This window comes from Lipotes vexillifer, unplaced genomic scaffold (assembly GCF_000442215.2).
Source record: "Lipotes vexillifer unplaced genomic scaffold, Lipotes_vexillifer_v1.1 scaffold1495, whole genome shotgun sequence".
NCBI classification, from domain to species: Eukaryota; Metazoa; Chordata; class Mammalia; order Artiodactyla; family Lipotidae; genus Lipotes; species Lipotes vexillifer.
In genome coordinates this window covers 394749-415576 of record NW_006781409.1, presented here as the reverse complement: position 1 = coordinate 415576, position 20828 = coordinate 394749, and the positions used below count along the sequence as shown (strand labels likewise).

Here is a 20828-nt window from a genome sequence, read left to right as displayed (position 1 = left end):
GGGGACAGAAGGCTTTAAGGAGGGATGTGAAGACAAAAAAAAAAAAAAAAAATTAATGCTAACCAGATCTGCTGGCATTAGTCAGCTGAAGACAAAAATAGTTAAATCAGTCTGCCCCAAAACATTGCTTCTGCTTTGCCTGTGTAGGCTTTTGCTGCATCCCCTGGCCCGGCCTCAACTTATCTCTCATGTCTATCAACACGGGACAGCCCCCCAACCTCCTCGGTCAGCTCCAGTGAGCCTTTAAATCTGCTGGAAGTTATTGAGACATTTCTACCCTCAACTTCCCTCAGGCCAGAGAGGTGAGGAAAGGTTAGAGGTCAGAGGACTGGAGCTGGGGAGCTGGGAGGGCTGGGTAGAGGTGGAGGGCAGGGTGGGTGGAATTAACCAGAACCCTGTGTTGTCTGGCAACTGGCAGATTCTTCTGGTAAGATAAGTGGAACCCTCTGCAAGGTAATTATTAGAGAGCATAAATTCCCCAGATAACCTGTCCTCAGAAGAGATATTGATGACTGTGGGGCAGGCAGGTGCTCCAGGCTGCTCCCTCTCTGCTATATTGACTCCTGTCCCCGGCCTCCTCCTCCCCTTCCTCTTCCTCCTCTGTTGCCTTTTCTCTAATCAGCTGCCCTGCCCCTCCCTCTTCCCCCACAGACATCAGCCTCTGGCTCAAGTTGGCTCTTCTGTTCCTTTCTTTCTTTTCGCTTGCCTCTCAGCTCGCTGAATGACGGAGTTCCCAGAACACAGCACGGCCACGTGCATCCCTGTGGTTGAGCAGGATTGGTAGATGAGGTGCAGCCCCCGTGGGAAGGAGTTTCTAAGAAGAAAAGGAGGCTCTGAGCTTCACTTGGGTCCAGGTCCCCAGAACGAGTCAGGGTTGGGCTCAGTGAAGGGCCTGGACTGGACCTGGTCCTGGGGATTGTAGATCGGGTACTTAGCAGTGCAGGCAGGTGGTAAGTACCTGTTGGTACATCGCTGCTCTTACAGTACTTTCTGAAGCCCCCTCTTCTCTCCAGGGCTGAAATTCTCTGAATATTTGTTTAACAAATATAAGAAGAAGCAAAGGGCTGGCTGAGGGGCCACCAGAGAAACCGGGTCACTGGAGGCAACCTCTCCTTTCTCGTCCCAAACAATTCAGTTCTGGCCCCTGACCTGCACCCCAATTCTTGACCGGACTGGACATGTCTTCCTTAGAAGCCCATTTACTGCCATCACTGACCATGTTCCGGGTGGGGGGATCTTACTCACTGTTCTCTGACTCTAAAGAGCTTATCAGTAGGGTGACCTGATCATTTATCAGCCAAGCAGAGGCACTTCTGAGAGGGAGAGCAGGAGTTATTAGCAGTTATGCCAGGACCTCGAAGTGAACCGAGACTGTTCCACAAAGACCGTGTCCTACTTCTTGAAGTTCTCTGCCTGAGACAGTGCTGGTAAATATAAGCCTCTCCAACTTTCCACATTCCTGGTGGTGTTTTAGTATGACTTAGAGATTGGACCCAGGGTGCTGCCTGGCTGACCTGCCTTGTCCCTTAATTTGGCTCTGTCCATATTCCATCATTTGGAATATGTGAGGATGATTCTCTCCATTTGACAGATGGGAGCCCAGGGCCCAGAGAGGTTGAGAGACTTGCCTACCCACAGTGATTAAGTTCCAACTCTGACTTAGAACGGAGGTCCGGCCTTGATTCCCACCTCAGCCCATCAGGGGCCAAGCACCATCCCTCTGTTCCATGGGATGGACCATCCTCATCAAAACAGCCAAGGGCTGGGATGCTTCTATCAACCTTATGCTGATTCTGATCACTTTCTGGGGAAGAGAGAGATGGATGAGAGAGGCAGGGAGGCACCAGGGGCAGAGGAAGCATAAATGAGAGTCTCTGCTGTGCCTGGCTGTTCCTGATGATTTTATTCAGAGTGAGGGGGACAAGTGGGTTTTAACACCTCGTCTTTGACAGAGGGCACCCCAGGGAGGGGCACTGCTCTCGATTCCCCCACTGCCTCAGCAATAGTCTTTAACTCATCAGGAGGAAATGAGGTCTGTGCAATTGTATGAAGTGTCATTTTGCCCATTGGCCGAGAGTATTTCCTAAGTGCAAAAGGGCTTTCAAGGGAGGCTAGAAAAAAATTTTCAGTGATGAGTTTTACTTGCTATGGTTAATGATAATTATTAAATAGGTAGGGTGAGCTAGTGCTTGTTTTCCTTATTATTAACTGTATTTATGGGTTTTTATTAAGTTGTACCCAGCTGGGATAATTGTAAAACTATCTGCTTAAGACTCTTTGGCCTCCCGTTCTATTTTCTTTCATTCCAAAGGTGGAGTCTTTTCATTATTCAAGGCTTATACTGTAAACCAGGAGTTGGCAAACTTTTTCTGTAAAGATCCAGATGGTAAATATTTCAGGCTTTGCAGGCCGTGCGATCTCCATTGGAACCACTCAGTTCTCCCACAATAGCATGAAAGTGGCCACAGTCAGTACATAAATGAATGGGTGTGACTGTCTTCCAATTACACTTTATTTATAGAAATTCACGGTGGGCTAGATTTGGCCCAGGGACTGCAGTTTGCAGACCCCTACTGTAAACAGTGGAGAAGTCCCTGAACTGGCAACCTGGAGGCTGAGGACTGACTCTCAGCCCTGCCCCTGTGTGACTGGAGGAAGTCACCTCACCTTTCTGGTTGTTGGTTTTCCTTGCAGTACAACAAAGGCATCAGACCAGACGGTCTCTAACACTCTGGGGTTCTTAACTCTGACCCTAGTTTATGATAACCTGGCATCTTTCTTTTCCTCCCTTCAGTAGATGTTCAGACCCACAGGGCCTCTCAGAGTCCATCACCACTTGTCCACCTTCCGGATGGCTGTGGTTTCTAAACTACACCATGCCATTTTATATTTCTCTGATGGTATCTTCTCAGGCAGCCCCATAACCAACCTACTTCTTGAGTTACTGAGGATGACTCTGTGATTGGAAAGTTTACCTCTGGACTGTTTGGCAGTTTGGGAAACTGAGGCCCAAAAAAGAGAAGTCGCTAAGATTACCCAGCAAATTGGTGATGCTCTTAGAGAAACCAGGTGCCTCCAAAAAAAGACATATTGTTCAAGTCATTCCAGTTCTGGAGGCTTAACTCACTGTGAAAGGGCGGTGGTGTCCCTGTGGGAGGTTGATAGTGTAGCAGCCGAGAGCAAGACTGAAATTGCCTGGGCTTCTGTCTTCACAGTGCCACTTAAAACCCTAGGCACATCGCTTAAAACTCTGAGTCTCAGTTTCCTAATCTGTGAAATAGGGGGAAATAGATGGATGGGGTTGTTGTGCCGATGAAATGAGATTATACATATAAAGTGCTGAGAACAGTGCCTGGCACACATAGTAAGTGCCCAACAAATGGAAACCTTGCCACTATTATTTTTATGATCATTATCATCTTGTCATCCTTCTATAAATATGTTGAGGGTGTCTCATCCTCATTTTTATACCAGACTCATCTTCACCTTTTGGGTTGGAGATGTGGGCTGAATGCTTTTCTCCTGTTCTGTATGTTAACTGACTCTTGATGAGGTGGAAAGACTGGGGGAAGAAGATGAGGAAAGGCTTGGGAGGGGAGGCAGGGAGGAAGGGAGGGAGGGAGGCAGGGAGGCAGGGAGGCAAGATGGAAGGAAGGAAGGGGACTTGGGAAAATAGGTCCATGAGGAAAGGAGAATCAGGTTCTAAATCCAGTCATGTTTCCCAATAGTTGTTGGGATGGGAAGAAAAATAGACGTCCTTTAAGCAGTGTGGAGGTTTTGATATCCTTTGTCATTATCCTGGGATGTAGAGGTTATGAGGGCAGATTTAGGTATTTCTAGAGTGCACTCACCTTTCAGTTTTGGTCTTGAGTTTTCAAGACAGTTCTACCTTTTCCACCAGAGAATTTACATTTGGAGACATGACCAGCCTCTTGGTTAGCCTGGCTTTGTTCTGTCTTTATTAAAAGGTTTACAAGTATGTGCCTCCAAAAGCAGCAGGCCTGAGACAGTTTTCCCAGGGGGCTGCCAAGAGAAATTGGGGTGACTCTCAACCTTGTGGCAGGTTAAATGAGACTCAGTGCTTCTTTGTTTGGCTTGATGTCCCTTCGAAGGACGGCCCAGAGATCATTTGGTCTGCAGGGTGTTTGCTTCTGCAGGCTGATTTTAACCAACTCTGACAGGAGGGCAGAGGTCTCCAAGCGAGGTCAGGACCACAAATCCCATCGCAGCAGGTGCATGATGGGGAGACAGCGCCCTCCAGATGACCTTCAAGTTCCCATTGATTTCCCATCAAGCAGTGCTTCCCCACCCGCACGCTGCTCCTGCCTCTGCCACTACCGGTGAGCTTGGGGCTCTGGAAGAGGACATATGGATCAGCTCTCTGAGAACGTACACGCAGAGGAGGTTAATTCAGAGAGAGGCCCTTTCAGGGAACTGGAGTAAGTTACTCTGGGGACCACTTCTGGCCACCACTAGTTTATGGTGCCAGTATCAGTCCTGGAAAGTCCTTTTTGGGCATAGAAAGGAGGGGCTGATAACCACGAATGCCAGCGTTTACCCACTTGGTCCCACTTCTCTCCAGGCTTTGGGTTGTATAGGTGGCGTTGTGGGGTCGTGAGCAGGATTTGGGTATGGACAGTAGACTTGGTCCCTCACCCACTGTCACGGGTGTGTGAGAGGATTGGAAGTGAGAAGGTGGCGGTGTGATTCTCACTGCCTGTGCTGGGGGCACAGTCCTCTTCTGAGCACTGACCTTCTTGCCCTCTGGAAGGCTGGGTTTCCATACCCTCCAAACTCTCTGCTGCAGGTTGGCCTGGATCTTTCATTTATTTGTTCAGCGTTATCTGACGAGCATTTCCTACGTGCCAAATCCTGTGTTAGGTGTAGGGGATGCAATTATCAGGGAGATGAAGGTCCTTCTCGCCCAGAGTTCACAATTTTGTTACGTAGAGGTGATCAGCAGGCCAAGAGAAAGCAGAGACTTTTTTATATTTTTATTTTTTTAAAACTTTATTTATTTTATTTATTTTGGCTGCATTGGGTCTTTCCTGCTGCGTGCATGCCCTCTCTAGTTGCGGCGAGCGGGGGCCACCCCTCGCCGCGGCACATGGGCCTCTCATCATGGTGGCCTCTCTTGTGTGGAGCACAGGCTCCAGGCACGCGGGCTTCAGTAGTTGTGGCTCGCGGGCTCCAGAGTGCAGGCTCAGCAGTTGTGGAGCACGGGCTTCATTGCTCTGCGGCATGTGGGATCCTCCCGGACCAGGGCTCGAACCCGCATCCCCCGCATCGGCAGGCAGATTCCCAACCACTGAGTCACCAGGGAAGCCCCAGAGACTTTTTTAGAGTGGTAAATAGTATGGAAAAAACAAAATAGGATATGAGATAGTAAAGGCTAGAGCAGGAGTGGAGTAGGTTGGGCTACCCTAGATTCAGTGAGTGAAAAAAGACTTCTTTGAATAGAAGCCAGCCGTGAGAAGATCTGGGAGAATTGTATACCAGGAACAGGGAATAGCATGTGTAAAATCCTGAGATGAGATGATTTTAGTTTATTAGAGAGACAGAAAGGAGTGCAGTGAGGATGGAGTCCAGTAGGGAAGGGGGGTAGGAGACAAGATGAAGTTGGAAAAGTGGGCACAGCCAGATAGTCTGGGGGCCTGTAGCCACGGGAAGGAGTTCAAACTATATTCCAAGTGCAGTGAAAGCACTTGGAGGGATTTAAGGAGGCGAATGTCATGATCTGATTTCCATTTTAAAAAGGTCCCTTGGACTGCTGCATCGAGAACTGACTACAGAGGATGTGTTCTTTGTGGCTGTGTTTTAAATGCCAGACCAATATTCCCTTTACTGGGGAGGGAAGCACTGAGGCTCTTATTTTCCAGCAGCAAAGATGGGGGTCTAAGGATGTGTTTGTCCGAGAATTGTCTCTAATCCATGGGCTGCTTCTCCTGGCCATCACACTCGGGGGACAGCATACTGGTGTCCAGCACATAGCTGGGATTTCAGAAAGGACTTAGTCTATGAACTAGGGAAACTAAAAATACTTAATCAGTGAAGTTTCTGTGATGGGTGTGTATTTTCTTTCTAGGTATGCTTCACCCTAGATAAAGCAATTCCCCCCCCACCCCCCCCAGCCCCCCACCACTCAGTAAGGTCCAAACTCCTTAGCTCCCCACTCAGACCCATAACCACCCTTATCCACATTTTCCAGCCACCAACTTTCCCTCCATTGTGACCCGCCCCCCAGCATGTCCACCAGGGTCTCTGATCACCTCCCCCCTGCCACACACACACCCCAGGGAGAATTTACTGTACAGCTCTCTCTCCAGCCCTCAGCCGGCTGGATTCTGGTTCCAGTTAGGAGCTCTGCTGGACTGTGACCCCTCAGGGACCACATGGATTCTCTCCCAGGCCTTCCAACTAGCAAATGGTGCTGAGTGAATAGGAAATATTTTCTCTTACTTATCCTAGACTAGCCACTTTCAGAGACTCAAAGGATGCACACTAAAGTGCCTTTATTATAGGATTTAGCACCCCAAACATCCCCTTGGGGTACTTGATTCTCTCCAGCCTCAACTTTTGAAAGTTGGTTGCATTCTACACATTCTTTAGCCTCTGGAGGAGAGATTTATTTTGTCAAGTCTGGATGCCATTTGAAAGGCAAACCTTGGATACAAGAAAAGCTACAGTCTTCCTCCCCCACAGAGCATCCCCCTTTTCTCACTCCCCTTCCCCCATTCTCCCACTATTTACTGGAAGGAATCACACTGCTTTACTCCTACCTCTAGTCTCCTGTCCTTGGCTGCCCCTTGACTTCAACCCCAAGTTGCATATGTCATCAGAACACCCAGTGGCAGCTCAGAAATCACGGCCAGGTTCAATATAAATTCTGTCTTGCTTAGGCAGCTTTGCATAATAAGTCCCTGAAAAATCTTCACCAGAGCAGATGCCGGAAAAGGGATTTATTGGGTCTAGCGGGCCTGAACGTCAGACTGAGTGGCATTTCAAGTCACGATGGGAGTTTTAGGGTTCAAATTCTTCGTTTGACTTGGCTTTTGCAAGGCGATACCCTCGTTCCCCAGGTGCCTTTCCTGTGATGTTAGGAAGGTCAGAGTCGCCTCCAGAGTGACCGCCCTAAGGAAGTCAGGATCTCCGCACGGTTGTCTTGACCAGGACTTGTGGATGTTTTGTGAGAGATGCGGACTTCTGTGGGACTCGTCTGCTGCAGGTGAGTGCTGCCAGGTTAATCCATGTCTGCTGCCTGAAAAAAATTTCCCGCAGGAACAAAACAAGCTGAGTTAAAGTCAGTTAACCAGGCTTTCCTGCTCTGCTGTTACAACATGGCTGAAGAGCATCACAGGGCTCTCTTGTTCTTGCCGTTGCCTTGGAGTTTGGGGGAGCTGTCCTTCATTTAGTGAGTCTCATATTTCTCAGAATCACTGGGGGAATCTGTCAAAAATCCAGATGTCTGGATCACAGGCACACCTCCAGCATCAGAATTTCACAATGCCACCCCACCCTCCTGCCCGCATCGATGCTGATACAAACCAAAGTTTGAGAACCTCTGCCCTAGGTCCTTCTGGAAGGTGGGGTGACGGCATTCTTGATGAGCACAGAAGGGGTGTTTCCTGCATCAGCAGAAGCGGAGCAAGTCTTCCTGGGGTGATCTGATGACAGCACAGCACAATATTCAGTGAGCTTCTTTTAGAGTTCACAGAAGAGGAATGTTAGTTCTGCATCTTGGTGTGAGTACTGTAGATGGAGAAGTACCATCTCAAGAGCTGAAGTGACCCTTTTTAAGATGATGAAGAGAATTCAGTAGAATTTGAACTTACAGGATATCTGTTTTCAGATGCCTAATCCTGTGCTCTGGAGAAGCCACGTAACTTCAGGCTCACTTCATTATCATCTGGAGAAAGAAGGTCCTCAGCGTCCCTCAACTGTGAAGCTTCCATGAGTTTGCTAAGGAGGGCGTGACATTTCAAACAAGCAAAGTCTGTATTTGTCACTACATTCTCAGCACTGTGCTTGGTGGGGTAGCACAGAAGTATATGATTCTTAGTCCCTGTCTTCAAGATGTTTATAATCTAGTTGGGTGGGGAGAGAGAATGACGGTGGTAGAGACTGGCCAAACATGAGTGAGACAATTAGGGAGCTCAGAGAGGCAGAGAGCAAGAACCATTGGCAGGAATAACTGGGGAAGCTTCCTGGAAGAGGTGGGACTTCAGCCAACCCTTGAACAGGGTAAGGTCAACCAGACCAAGGACAGGAAGCAAGAAATCCAGACTCGGGGTGGGGGGTGGGGTCTGAGTCAAGTATTTTGTTGGGGTCCAGGGAAGGCCTGTCTGCTTCATATACGCAGGAAGGTCAGATAAGGATTCATTCATTCATCCACTCAATCCTTCATCATCAACCCAAGACAGCAAGCTCTGCTGGGCCTGGGGGTAGAGCAGCAAACAAGCCAGATGTGATTTCTGCACCTGGGGCAGGCTTTAGACTCCTGAGATCATCGTGCAGCATCTAATCTGCTCTCCTTGATGTCTGAGGTTGGCCTCACCACCCTGCTGCCTAATGTCTTGGGTTGGAGGTTTGTGTGGGTACCTGACAACCTCAAAGATAACTGTTGTGTGTATGTGTGTCACATGGCGGGCATTAACCTGCTCAGGCAGAGAGTCAAGTCATAAAGTGGCAGAAAACACTGCTCTTTGAAGAAAGGAGAGAGGAATCACCACTGATGACAGGCATTTACCTCTGTGAGTCAGAGGTTCTCATTTAATTATCTTGGAGCTGAAATAGGAGCTATGTGCCCATATTGTGGGAAGGAGAATTTAGGCTCAGGGAGAGCGAGTAACTTGCCCCAGGTTTGTGTGGCCAGTAAGCAGTGGAGCTGGACTCAGATCTGCCTGATTCCAAGTCTCTGTTCTACCTCAATACCAAGACTCCCCAAGGGCCTTAACAGCTCAGTGGAAGAATTTGGCACTCTTGGGAGCCATCTTGGCTTCTGTACTGAGGAATGCAAGATTGAAAACTGGGTTCGAGGGAGACTTCTTTTTGTCAGCTGGGTAGGAGAAGAGCCGTCGTGATTGCAGTCAGGAGACTCGCTGCAGTAACAGGGGCCGGGTGCTGAGGACTAAGTGGAAGTGCCTGCAAACATTCTTTTAATATTTTTTTTAAAGTTGCAAGTAGACAGTCATGTAATCGAAATCACCAACCTATATGTGCCCAAAACTCAGAAGACCATGCATGCACCATATGCGTTACTGCTCTGATTGAAACTCCTACCATAAGTGAGTGGTATATGAGTTGTTGAAAGCCATTCAACGAAGAATTATTGGACACTTACTGTGTGCTGGGCTCTCTGCTAGATGCTGGAGGTGAACCGCTAAAAAAGCCGGGTATGCAGGGCTGCTGGGTTACACTGCTCCAGTACGGTTCACACTGGAGTTTATATGAAAGGTGCGCCTGGTGTGGTTTAGTGTAAAATCTGAATGGCTGTGTGCAGTGGCCCTGCAGATGTGGTCCCTGCCCTCATGGAGTTTGTAGTCTAGTAGGGAAGACAAATATTAAACATTGAGTTGAGTTAAAATTGCCATTGTTAATAGTATTATTATTGTTGTTTTTGTTGGAAGAGGACAGAATGAGGAGGAAGGGGATTGAATCTCTCTCTTAAAATCCTCTATATCCCTTCCTATTTTATATAAGAAACCCTGTCTTAGCTGGGGCTGCTATAACAAGATAACCATAGACTGGGTGGCTTAAACAACGGACATTTATTTCTCACAATTCTGGTGGCTGGGGTATCTGAGATCAGTGTGGCAGCATGGTCTAGGTGTGGTCTGGTAAGGGCCCTCTTCTTGGGTCGCAGGTAATTGCCTTCTTGCTATGTCCTCACATGGCAGAGAGAGAGAGAGAGAGAGAGAGAGAGAAAGAGAGAGACAGAGACAGAGAGGGAGGGGGAGGGAGAGAGAAAGCGATAATCCCATCTTGGGTGCTCTACTCTCATGACCTAATTTACCTCCCAAAGGTCCCATCTCCAAATACCATCCATTGTGGGGTTAGGGCTTCAACACGTGAATTTCACGGGCTGGGGGGGATGCAATTCAGTCCATAGCAAACACTAAACTCGGTTGTCTTTCAAGGGCAGCTTGAGGAACAGTGTAACCGTGAGGAAAATGAAAAGGTTCCCCCACCTTGGCAAATATTGCCCCCTGCTCGCTAATTATTACCAAACACCACACAAATGGGAGATGGCTTTCCCTGCCACAGTTAGAGTTAAACGTGTTTAAATGCAAACAGGAGGAAGTTAGCAAATTGGTGTAGATGAGTTTTAATGTGTGTGTGTGGGCCGCTGTGGAAGTTGGGCAGCTGAGTGAGACAGCAGGAAAGCCAGGTGCCCACAGAGAAGAGGGGCCGATGGGGGAAGGCAGGGCCAGCAATCTGCCACAGGCCTGAGCTCCTCTTTATCTCTGTTTATCTCTGTTTATCAGCACAAATAGCTGTGATGGGCCAAGGTCCTGTTTTTACAGCTGGAAGGGACCTGTGGCCACGGGGTGGGAAAGGAGAGAATGGGAGAGCTCCCCGAGACATGAAAGAATTCGGTGCCAGCTGGGCTGAAGGATAGGGGAGGGTCAAGGACACGGTGCTGGGGAGAGACAGAGCAGGGTTCCCTCAGGTTCCCGCTCCCACCCCTGTGGAGACTGGGGAGGGAGCAGGCTTTGGCAGGGCATGAAGAATTCACTGTTGGGCACATGTTTGAGGTAGGGCAGGACACTTGTCCTTGGGTCAGAACATGGGACCACAGGGACAATGAAGAGGGAGGGCCCCTCGGTGTCTGGGTTGGGGGTCGGAGCTGGGAGTCTGTTCGGCACAGTGGACGTGGAATCTAAGAGAACAGGCAAGGTCTCGAGAGAGGGAGGTGGAAATGTGAGGAAGGGGAGCAGGGCGTCTTGGAGAGGGTATGACAGGCTCTGAAAATCATATGTGGAGCCTAGTTGGCAGTCACTTTGGAGAAGTCTTATTTTTTTCCACTCTGAATCCTCTTTGGTGCCTAGAATCCATTTCTCCACAGGTAGGCTCAAGGAGGGCCACTGGAAAGCTCTCAGAGCTAGGATGGCTCTCTCACTCCAGAAGGGATGGCTAAGGATCCCACAAAACCCCTCACAAAAGCTCCAGAGCGGGGCAGCCAGCACTGCTCCAAGCAGCAGGCCGTGAGGGGCTCCTGCTCTGGCAGAGAGCCCAGCAATTTGTTCCCCCTGCCTTTCCTGCTTCTGATTGCAGCCTTGAGTAGCCTGAAGTCAGTTGTTGATGAGACCATCATTCTACTCTGCCTTGTGCCAGCTTCTTTGAGCCCAAGACATCTATCACCCTGTGGAAAATCTAGCCCCCTTGGCTTGATGCAGACAGGTGATGGCTGAGGCTGGGCCGTGCCTGTCCCAGCCTGGGGCACACTGGTCACCACTGCACGAAATGATTCATTTGCTGCCAGCCTTTCTCAGCTTCCTCTGCCCCTTGCAACTTTTTTTTTTTTTTAATATTTATTTATTTTTTATTTTGGCTGTGCTGGGTCTTAGCTGCAGCATGTGCACTCTTAGTTGTGGCATGCATGCGGGATCTAGTTCCCGGATTCGGGCCCCCTGCACTGGGAGTGAGGAGTCTTAACCTCTGGACCACTAGGGAAGTCCCTGCCCCTTGCATCTTTAATGCAGATGTCACCCCTGGGATCCTATCAATGTGGGATTTTTTTTTTTTTTTTTTTTTGCGGTACATAGGCCTCTCTCACTGTTGTGGCCTCCCCCGTTGTGGAGCACAGGCTCCGGACGCGCAGGCTCAGCGGCCATGGCTCACGGGCCTAGCCGCTCCGCGGCATGTGGGATCTTCCCGGACCAGGGCACGAACCCGTGTCCCCTGCATCGGCAGGCGGACTCTCAACCACTGCGCCACCAGGGAAGCCCCAATGTGGGATTTTTTAAAAAGAAATACCACAAGGGGAGAGGAGAGGTAAATTAGGGGTTTGGGGTTAACGTATACATACTACTATATATAAAATAGGTAAACAACAAGGACCTACTGTATAGCACAGGGAACTATACTCAATATCTTATAATAACCTATAATGGAAAAGAATCTGAAAAAATATATATATATATATATATATATATATATATATATATATGTATAACTGAATCACTTTGCTGTACGCTTGAAATTAACACAACATTGTAAATCAACTATACTCCAATTAAAAAAAAAAAAAGAAATACCACATTGAAAAGGACATTTGTCCCCTCTCCTGTTAAAATTGCTTTCCATGGGTTAGGGAGACCTGGCCATTGATTTTCTTCTAGAGAACAGAGCAAGCCCTGTGAAGCTTTTGGCTAATTAACTTTTGGAGAAGTGCAGCTTGAAGTTATCAGAGGATGAAGTCTCTTTTCTCCTCACATATCTTAAAAAACGCTTTAAACTTTTGTTTCCAAATCGCTGCCAATGCCTGGCCTGTTTAAAAGTGACTTCCCTGGAGACGATGGCAGAGGGTGATGGCTGTCACATTTTTGTAGCTTCAGTCTTTAATATGGTTGTTCCAGTCCTCAGAAAATCTCTCCTGTTTACATAAGGGAGGTATCATTCACACAAAGATTACATTTAAAAATACACATTTCCCCGCAGCATGCCTGTTACTAATAACATTGCATGTTATGAAAGTGGAAAGTATTTAAGATGAAATTAATTTTCACCCAGTGAGCCACTTTGTTTGACTTTTTCGTTCCATTCAGTGTGGGGCATGGACTTGGCCAAACGCACTTCTCATTTTCAGCAAGTTCACTTTCTTGTTTCTCTTTTTGGGATTGAAGCTGTTGGAAGCGAGTTCCAGGCATATCGAGAAAAGTCTGATTTGAGATCCTATTGTAGATTTCTTTTGTACTGGCTTCCAGAAGTTTGTTTTGAAAATGGAAACCCTCTTCTCTCCAGTTGATGAGCTTTATTTTTTTCTTTATTTTTTATTTTTTGAAGCCATCTTTATTTTATTTATTTATTTTTTTTAACATCTTTATTGGAGTATAATTGCTTTACAATGGTGTGTTAGTTTCTGCTTTATAACAAAGTGAATCAGTTATACATATACATATACATATGTCCCCATATCTCTTCCCTCTTGCGTCTCCCTCCCTCCCACCCTCCCTATCCCACCCCTCTAGGTGGTCACAAAGCACCGAGCTGATCTCCCTGTGCTATGCGGCTGCTTCCCACTAGCTATCCAGTTGATGAGTTTTAGTGTACAATTTTCTTCCTTCCTTCCCCTCCCTCCCTCCTTCCCTCCCTCCCTCCCTCCCCTCCTTCCCTCCCCTCCCTTCCCTATCCCCCACTCCCTCCCTCCCTCCCTCCCTCCCTCCCTTCCTTCCTTCCTTCCTTCCCCTCCCTCCGTCCCTCCCTCCTTTCCCATGGTTTCTCTTTAAGCAGAATTTCTGGAGTTGGAATAGTTAACATCTTTTTTGGCAGTCTGTCAAAATATCCTGGGAAACCAGATAACGGCTTCTCACATCAGACACTTCTCTGTCGTGTGTTCTTGTCAGTTCTCATCCATGTGATGTGACTGGTCTCTGTTATGTGGAGGGAAGCTGGAGCCCCCAGGACACCCTGGATAGGCTGTGTCACCTTGCCTGGGCTGAGCTGCCCTCGACAGTTCTGTTACACTGAGCTGCATCGCCTTAGCAGAAGGAGGTATTTGAACTGGTGGGACACAGATGCGAATGCTTCGCAGGAAATGGTTCTTTATTTTTGATCAATCTCATGATCCTTGTTACTAACTTTGATTATATCAGCTTATGTGCAGTTCCATTTTATAGCATTTTGATGGGCTTTCATTCCCCCTCCCTAATTCATTTCCAGCTGTGTGACTATTATAATTTGATTACAGTTAGGTTTTGCAACTGCTAGACACTTTCTGAGCTGTTATGCCGTCCTTGTGAGAGGGAAGATGCCCAGAGGTAAAAAAGGAGTAAAGGGCTTCATTTTAGGAGGCATGTCCACAAGTAGTTTCCAAAAGATGCCTCAGAAGCTTCAATGATTGTATCCTCCCAGAATAAGGAATTTGCTTTAAAATTTTTGGTAGAATCTGACCCATTGACTTTTAAAAAAGGGTAAGAAGACAAATACTGTATGATAACACTTATATGTGTAATCTAAAAAATACAACAAACTAGTGAATATAACAAAAAAGAGGCAGACTCACAGATAAAGAGAACAAACTGGTGGTTAACAGTGGGGAGAGGGAAGGGGGAGGGGCAAGATAAGGGTCGGGTATTAAGAGGTACAAACTATTAGATATAAAATAAGCTACAAGGGTGTACTGTACAATACAGGGAATATAGCCAATATTTTACGATAACTATAAATGGAATACAACCTTTAAAAATTGTGACTCACTATATATTGTACACCTGTAGCTTACAAAATATTGTACATCAGCTATACTTCAATAAAAAAGTGAAAAAGAGTACAGAAGAATCCGTTTAAATTTTTTCTTTCTTTACTGCTCTAAATATTTTGGTTAAGAAATATATTATTTTAAACTTAGACCCCTCCCCCCCCACCCCCCCATTTTGGCATCCTGGGATCTACATGGACCAAAAAAGGGGGAGATTCATAATGTCCCTTCAAAATGAGCTACTTGAGTCTCCCTTTTGGCTCTGCAATCCCTGAGGCTCCTCCTCTTCCTGCCTTTTCCTCACTCTCCTCACTAAGAAGCTCTGCTTTACCTGGTAGACATCATGTGATTACATCTGTAATTCCTTGGGCCATTATTTTTTTAAAATTTATTTTATTTATTTTTATTTATTTTTGGCTGCATTGGGTCTTTGTTGCCGCACAGGCTTTCTCTAGTTGCAGCGAGTGGGGTCTACTCTTCGTTGCGCTGCACAGGCTTCTCACTGCGGTGGCTTCTCTTGTTGCCGAGCACGGGCTTCAGTAGTTGTGGCATGTGGGCTCAGTAGTTGTGGCTCGCGGGCTCTAGAGCGCAGGCTCAGTAGTTGTGGCGCACGGGCTTAGTTGCTCTGTGGCATGTGGGATCTTCCCGGACCAGGGCTCGAACCCGTGTCCCCTGCATTGGCAGGCGGATTCTTAACCACTGCGCCACCAGGGAAGGCCCCTTGGGCCATTATTAACCTCTGCCATATGCCTATCTTTTATTTGTTAGATATTTGATCTCATTGATTATGTTTGTGTTTTAAGATTGATCAATTATAGAATGTTGTATTTTTGGTTTTTGAAAAGGACATTATCTTAAAATTAGTAGCATCTCCACATGTCCAAGGATAGCAGAGATTCAGACACCTAAAATTTACTGTGCTTAATCAGATCACCACTCCAGCAAACCAGAAAGGTCTTTCTATTTGTGTATTAAACTCTGGGAATTGAATTATTTTGAGGTCAAAAATCAACTATTGTTATTTCAAATGCTTCTTTTGTTTGTTTTCTATCAGAAAGTTATTTTTCTTTAAGTGTGTGGTTTTAAAAGATTGGTGCATGCCCTTCTTCACCTCCTTCCCCCATAATAGCTCTACTTTTACAGGATGTTTCCTCTGACCTTCTAGTCTTTTCTATGGAGTGTTTCTCTTCTGTTGTAATGGAAATCTTTGTATCTGTGCTGGTGGTTTGGCTTCAATCTAGAGTGCCTTTGTTGGTTACCACTGAGAAAAAAGTGTGGCTAATGGGGGATTTTAAGGGGCAGGGGGCTCTAGAAGCCTGGTGTCCTAGTAGATCCCATGCAGAAGGTTGTTCTAGAGCTACCTCCATTCTGGAGTGGGACCTCATGCTTCCTAGAACAGGGAAGTGTCACTTTTACCGGTGGTTTATTCTTGGGGTCCTCATTTCTTTGTTAAAGGGGTTTCTAAGTTTCCTGGTGGATTCAGTACAGGAAATAGAGCCTATTGGAGACCTGACACTGAGTTGGATCCTGCTGCTTGGCAAATCTCTTGGTACACGTTGCCTTGGTCTTCGTAACCGCGAAATCTTCCCTGGGAGGTGGGTGGGTGACTTCAGTTTCCTTCTGCGTGTGTTCTGGTTTTCCCTGGCCTCATTCCTCCTCTCTCTGTCTCCCGGCAGTCTCGGGGACCAGTTCTACAAGGAGGCCATTGAGCACTGCCGGAGTTATAACTCGCGCCTGTGCGCAGAGCGCAGCGTGCGTCTCCCGTTCCTGGACTCGCAGACCGGGGTGGCCCAGAACAACTGCTACATCTGGATGGAGAAGAGGCACCGAGGCCCAGGTGAGCCATGCCACCCCTGGGACTTGCACGTGTTCAGGATCCCAGCCTGGATGCAGGCCGACTAGAGATTGTCTGGCAATCCCCGCAGCTTGGGTGGGCATATGGGGGTGGCGCCAGCTGTACAGGGAGCCTAGGATGCTTTCAAGAAACTCAGCTGCTTCTATAACTCCAAAGTGCTCCAAGGATGCTCCAAGGATGGTGTGGGACATTGAAGCCACATTGGCGGGGAGGGGCAGAGTGAAAGAAGTCAGGATGCTTAACCCAAAAAAGGGAAGACTGAGGCCATGACAGCTCTCTTCACCTTTTACCCTGTGTGTTGGTGTAGCTTAGTGGTTATAAGCTGGAAATCTGCAGTCAGATTTTGGTTTGAGGCTGAGCTTTGTCATGAAACCTATTGCCCTCAGGTTCCTCATCTGTAAAATGGGATAATAATTGTACCTACTTCAGGACCTTGTCAGGGTTAGATGAAAATCCTCATAAAAAGCTCCTAACCTGAATTTAGCACATAGTAAGTATGTGCTCCCAAAATGCTGGCTGTTATTGTTGATATTATTATTATTACTATTACTGTGATACTAGTCTTCTAGGCTCCAGAGAACAGAAGAAAGACCAATGGGTGGAGATCAGGGAGGCAATTATAAGAATTCAGTTTTCTGTCTCTATAAGGGTATATTACAAAAATTTGTTTTTAATTTTTAAAGTTTTTTATATTTGGCTGTGTTTTGGGTCTTTGTTGCTGTGCGCGGGCTCTCTCTATTTGCGGCAGGTGGGGGCTACTCTTAGTTGCGGTGCGCGGGCTTCTCATTGCAGTGGCCTCTCCTGCTGTGGATCAAGGGCTCCAGGTGCGTGGGCTTTAGTAGTTGCGGCCCGTGCGCTTAGTAGTTGTGGTTCGTGGGCTCTAGAGCGCAGGCGCAGTAGTTGTGGCGCACAGGTTTAGTTGCTCTGAGGCATGTGGGATCTTCCCTGACCAGGGCTCAAACCCATGTCCCCTGCATTGGCAGGTGGATTCTTAACCACTGTGCCACCAGGGAAGCCCTAAAATTTTTATTATGAAAAGTTTCAAAGCCATAAAAAAGTAGAGAGAATAGTAAAATGAATTTCTATGTACTTATCACACAGCCTTAACACCCAGTGTTAACACCCATAGCCAATCATTTCATTTATACTCACCTCCCACTTTCCTCCTTGAACCCAGGTTATTTTGAAGCAAATCAAGACAGCATATTATTTCATCTGTAAATTTTTCAGTATGTATCTCTAACTGGTAAGAACATAAATAAACATACCAACCATAGCTATCAAAGCTCAAAGTTAAAAACAAGACATTAATAGCATCAAATATTTGTTCAACATTTATTTCCCCCTATAGTTGAAATCAGGATCCAAACAGGACTCCTACATTACAATTGGCTGATGTGTCTCTTAAGTCTCTTTAAATCTGTAGGTTTCTTTCTCTCTTTCTCTCTCTTTTTTTCTCTCGTTATTTGTGGAAGAAACTGGGTTGTTTGCACTGTAGGGTTTCCCAGAGTCTGGATTTTCTCACTGCATCCCCATGGTGTTATTCCTGTGAATTGGTAAGAGCAGATTCAGGTTCAAGTTTTGGGGCTGGAACAATTCCTAAGTGGTGATGTGTACGTTCATCAGGAGGTTCATGGGGTCTAGATATCACTCTTTTACTGATGTTAGCAGCCCTTGATGAAAATTGCCTAGATCCTTTATTCTATAAAGGGTTGCAAAATGGTGCATTCAATTTGAGGATATCATTATTTCTTCATTTATTAGCTCTACAGCATTTATAAAGAGAAATATCTCCTCATTAAAGTTTCAGTTATTGTGTGGTATAGTTCACATATGAAAGGATGGATAAATGATTTTTCCCCTTTATTTATCAGTTTTCAAAATAATGAGTTGGTTCCCTAGTATTCTCCAAAGGTGATCAATAAAGTTATTTTTATTATCTTGAGTACCATCATGAATTCACAGATTTATACATTTTGGCTACATTTTAATCCATTGCAACTATTGTTCTTGATGCTTAAATTGTCCCATCTTTGGACAGTAGGGTTTTTGTCCGGTGCTAGTGTTTTGAAACCGCCTGGTAGTTTCTCTAGCATCCTTGATATCCTAGTATTGGGACAAATGTTTCAGGCTCATCTTGTACATGTCCTGCCCCAGATCTAGAATCAGCTATTTCTCTGAGAAACCTTGTTTCCTTTTTTTTTTTTTTTTTTTTTTTTGCCATCCGTGGGCCTCTCACTGTTGTGGCCTCTCCCGTTGCGGAGCACAGGCTCTGGACGCACAGGCTCTGGACGCACAGGCTCAGCGGCCGTGGCTCATAGGCCCAGCCGCTCCACGGCATGTGGGATCCTCCCGGACCGGGGCACGAGCCCGTGTCCCCTGCATCGGCAGGCGGAGTCTCAACCACCGTGCCACCAGAGAAGCCCCTGTTTCCCCTTTGTAGGAATATTATTTAGAGACCACAATCTGGTGGTGCTCATTGCTCCTGGGTTGGTTGTTGATTCTAGGACTTTGCAGTGAGCAGAACTAAGAAATATGATTTCTTGTTTCATTTTCCTTTTTTTCTCTTTTTAAGGGAAAATACATTATGAAATTTACTGGCATTTCCCATTCAATTCAGTTTTCGACAGTTTTAACTATCTTAATTCTCTATCTCCTTTCTCCCACACCAAAAAAGGATACTGGCTCTTAATGATGCCAGCATAATTACTTATCTGCTTTATTCTGTGATAAACACACAGCAATATCAGAATAAAATGAGACTACCATCAATAAGCTTACTTAAATGGTTTAAGTTTTTATTTCTTTCTTTGCAATTGTTTTTTTGTCCTTAGCATATTTCCTATTAAGGATGTAGAGTCAAATTACTGTTTTAAGGTCACTTAAAATAATTCCTCTGTGTGGTTGTACTACTAACTCAATACACAGTTGGATTTATTTGTTTCATTTTTGCTTTCACTTATTAGGTATTGATGGGGTTTTTTTTTGTATTTTATGTAATTACATTTTTAATTTAACTTTTTATTTTGAAATAATTATAGATCCACAGGAAGTTGTAAATATAGTACAGAGAGATCGCCTGTACCCTTCACACAATTTCCCCCAATGGATGTACCTTGTGTAACTATAGTATAATATCAAAAGCAGAAAATTGACATGGATGAAATGTGTGTGCATAGCTCTATGCCATTTTATCACACGTATAGATTTGTGGAACCACCACCACAATCAAGATACAAAACTATTACATCACCACAAAGATCTCCCTCATCCTACCCCTTTATAGTCACACCCACCTCTTCCTCTCTTCATTTAAATCCTTTATCCTCTAGCATTTATAACAACAGTATCTTAAATATTTCCTCTACACACATTGGAAACCACATCAGACAGACATCTAATTCTTGCTTCAATTGTCAAACATAATTTAGAAAACTTAAGTGTCTGTTGTATTTACTCATATTTTTACCCTTTTGCTGTTGTTTCTTCCTTTCTGATGTTCCAAGATGCCTGCTTTTATAATTCCTTTCTGATTAAGTACTTTCTTTAGCCATTCTTTCTAAGTAGGTCTGATAGTAACAATTCTTGGTTTTCCTTCTTCTGAGAATGTCTTGATTTTTCACCTCATTCCTTTTTTTTTTTTTTTTTTTGGCCACACTGCACAGTACGCAGGATCTTATTTCCCTGACCAGGAATTGAACCTGTGCCCCCTGCAGTGGAAGCACAGAGTCCTAACCTGGGCCTAACCTGAACCACCAGGGAATTCCATCCCTCATTCCTGAAGGATCTTTTTATTTTATTTTATTTTATTTATTTTTTTATTGGCGTATAGTTGTTTTACAATGTTGTGTTAGTTTCTACTGTACAGAGAAGTGAAGCAGGGTTCCCTGTGCTATACAGCAGGTTCTCATTTCAAGTGTTGATCTATTTTATATATATTAGTTTATATATGTTAATTCCAATCTCCCAATTCATCCCACCCCACCTTTCCCCCCTTGGTGTCCATACATTTGTTCTCTACATCTATGTCTGTATTTCTGCCTTGCAAACTGGTTCATCTGTACCATTTTTCTAGATTCCACAAATATGCGTTAATATACGATATTTGTTTTTGTCTTTCTGACTGACTTCACTCTATATGTCAGTCTCTAGGTGCATCCACATCTCTACATATCACCCAATTTAGTTCCTTTTTATGGATGAGTAATATTCCATTGTATATATGTGCCCCATCTGAAGGATATTTTTTTGTTGGATATAAAATTCTGGGATGACAGTCCTTTTATTTTAACACTTGAAAAATGTCTTGCCACTAACTTTTGCCTCAGGAGTTTGTGATGAGAAATCTGCTGTCATTCAAATTGTTTTCACTTATAAGTGAGGTGTCATTTTTCTCTCACCGCTTTTGAGATTTCTTTTGTTACTAGTTTTCAGAAATTTGATTTTGACGTCTTGGTGTAGATTTCTTTGAGTTTATCCTTGTCAGAATTCACTCAGCTTCTTGAATCTTATGTTTTTTGCCAAATTTGGAAAATTTTCAGCCGATTTCATTGA

The 20828-nt window shown here is 45.5% G+C and overlaps 1 protein-coding gene across 1 annotated transcript in view; it reads left to right on the top strand.

Annotated features, from left to right (window-relative positions):
- Positions 1-20828, top strand: part of DPF3 (double PHD fingers 3) — a 195675-nt gene that overhangs the window by 29413 nt on the left and 145434 nt on the right. Inside the window, exon 3 of the mRNA XM_007454738.1 lies at positions 16015-16256. Within this exon, the coding sequence (XP_007454800.1) occupies positions 16015-16256 (242 nt within the window). The remainder of the gene's footprint in view (positions 1-16014; positions 16257-20828) is intronic.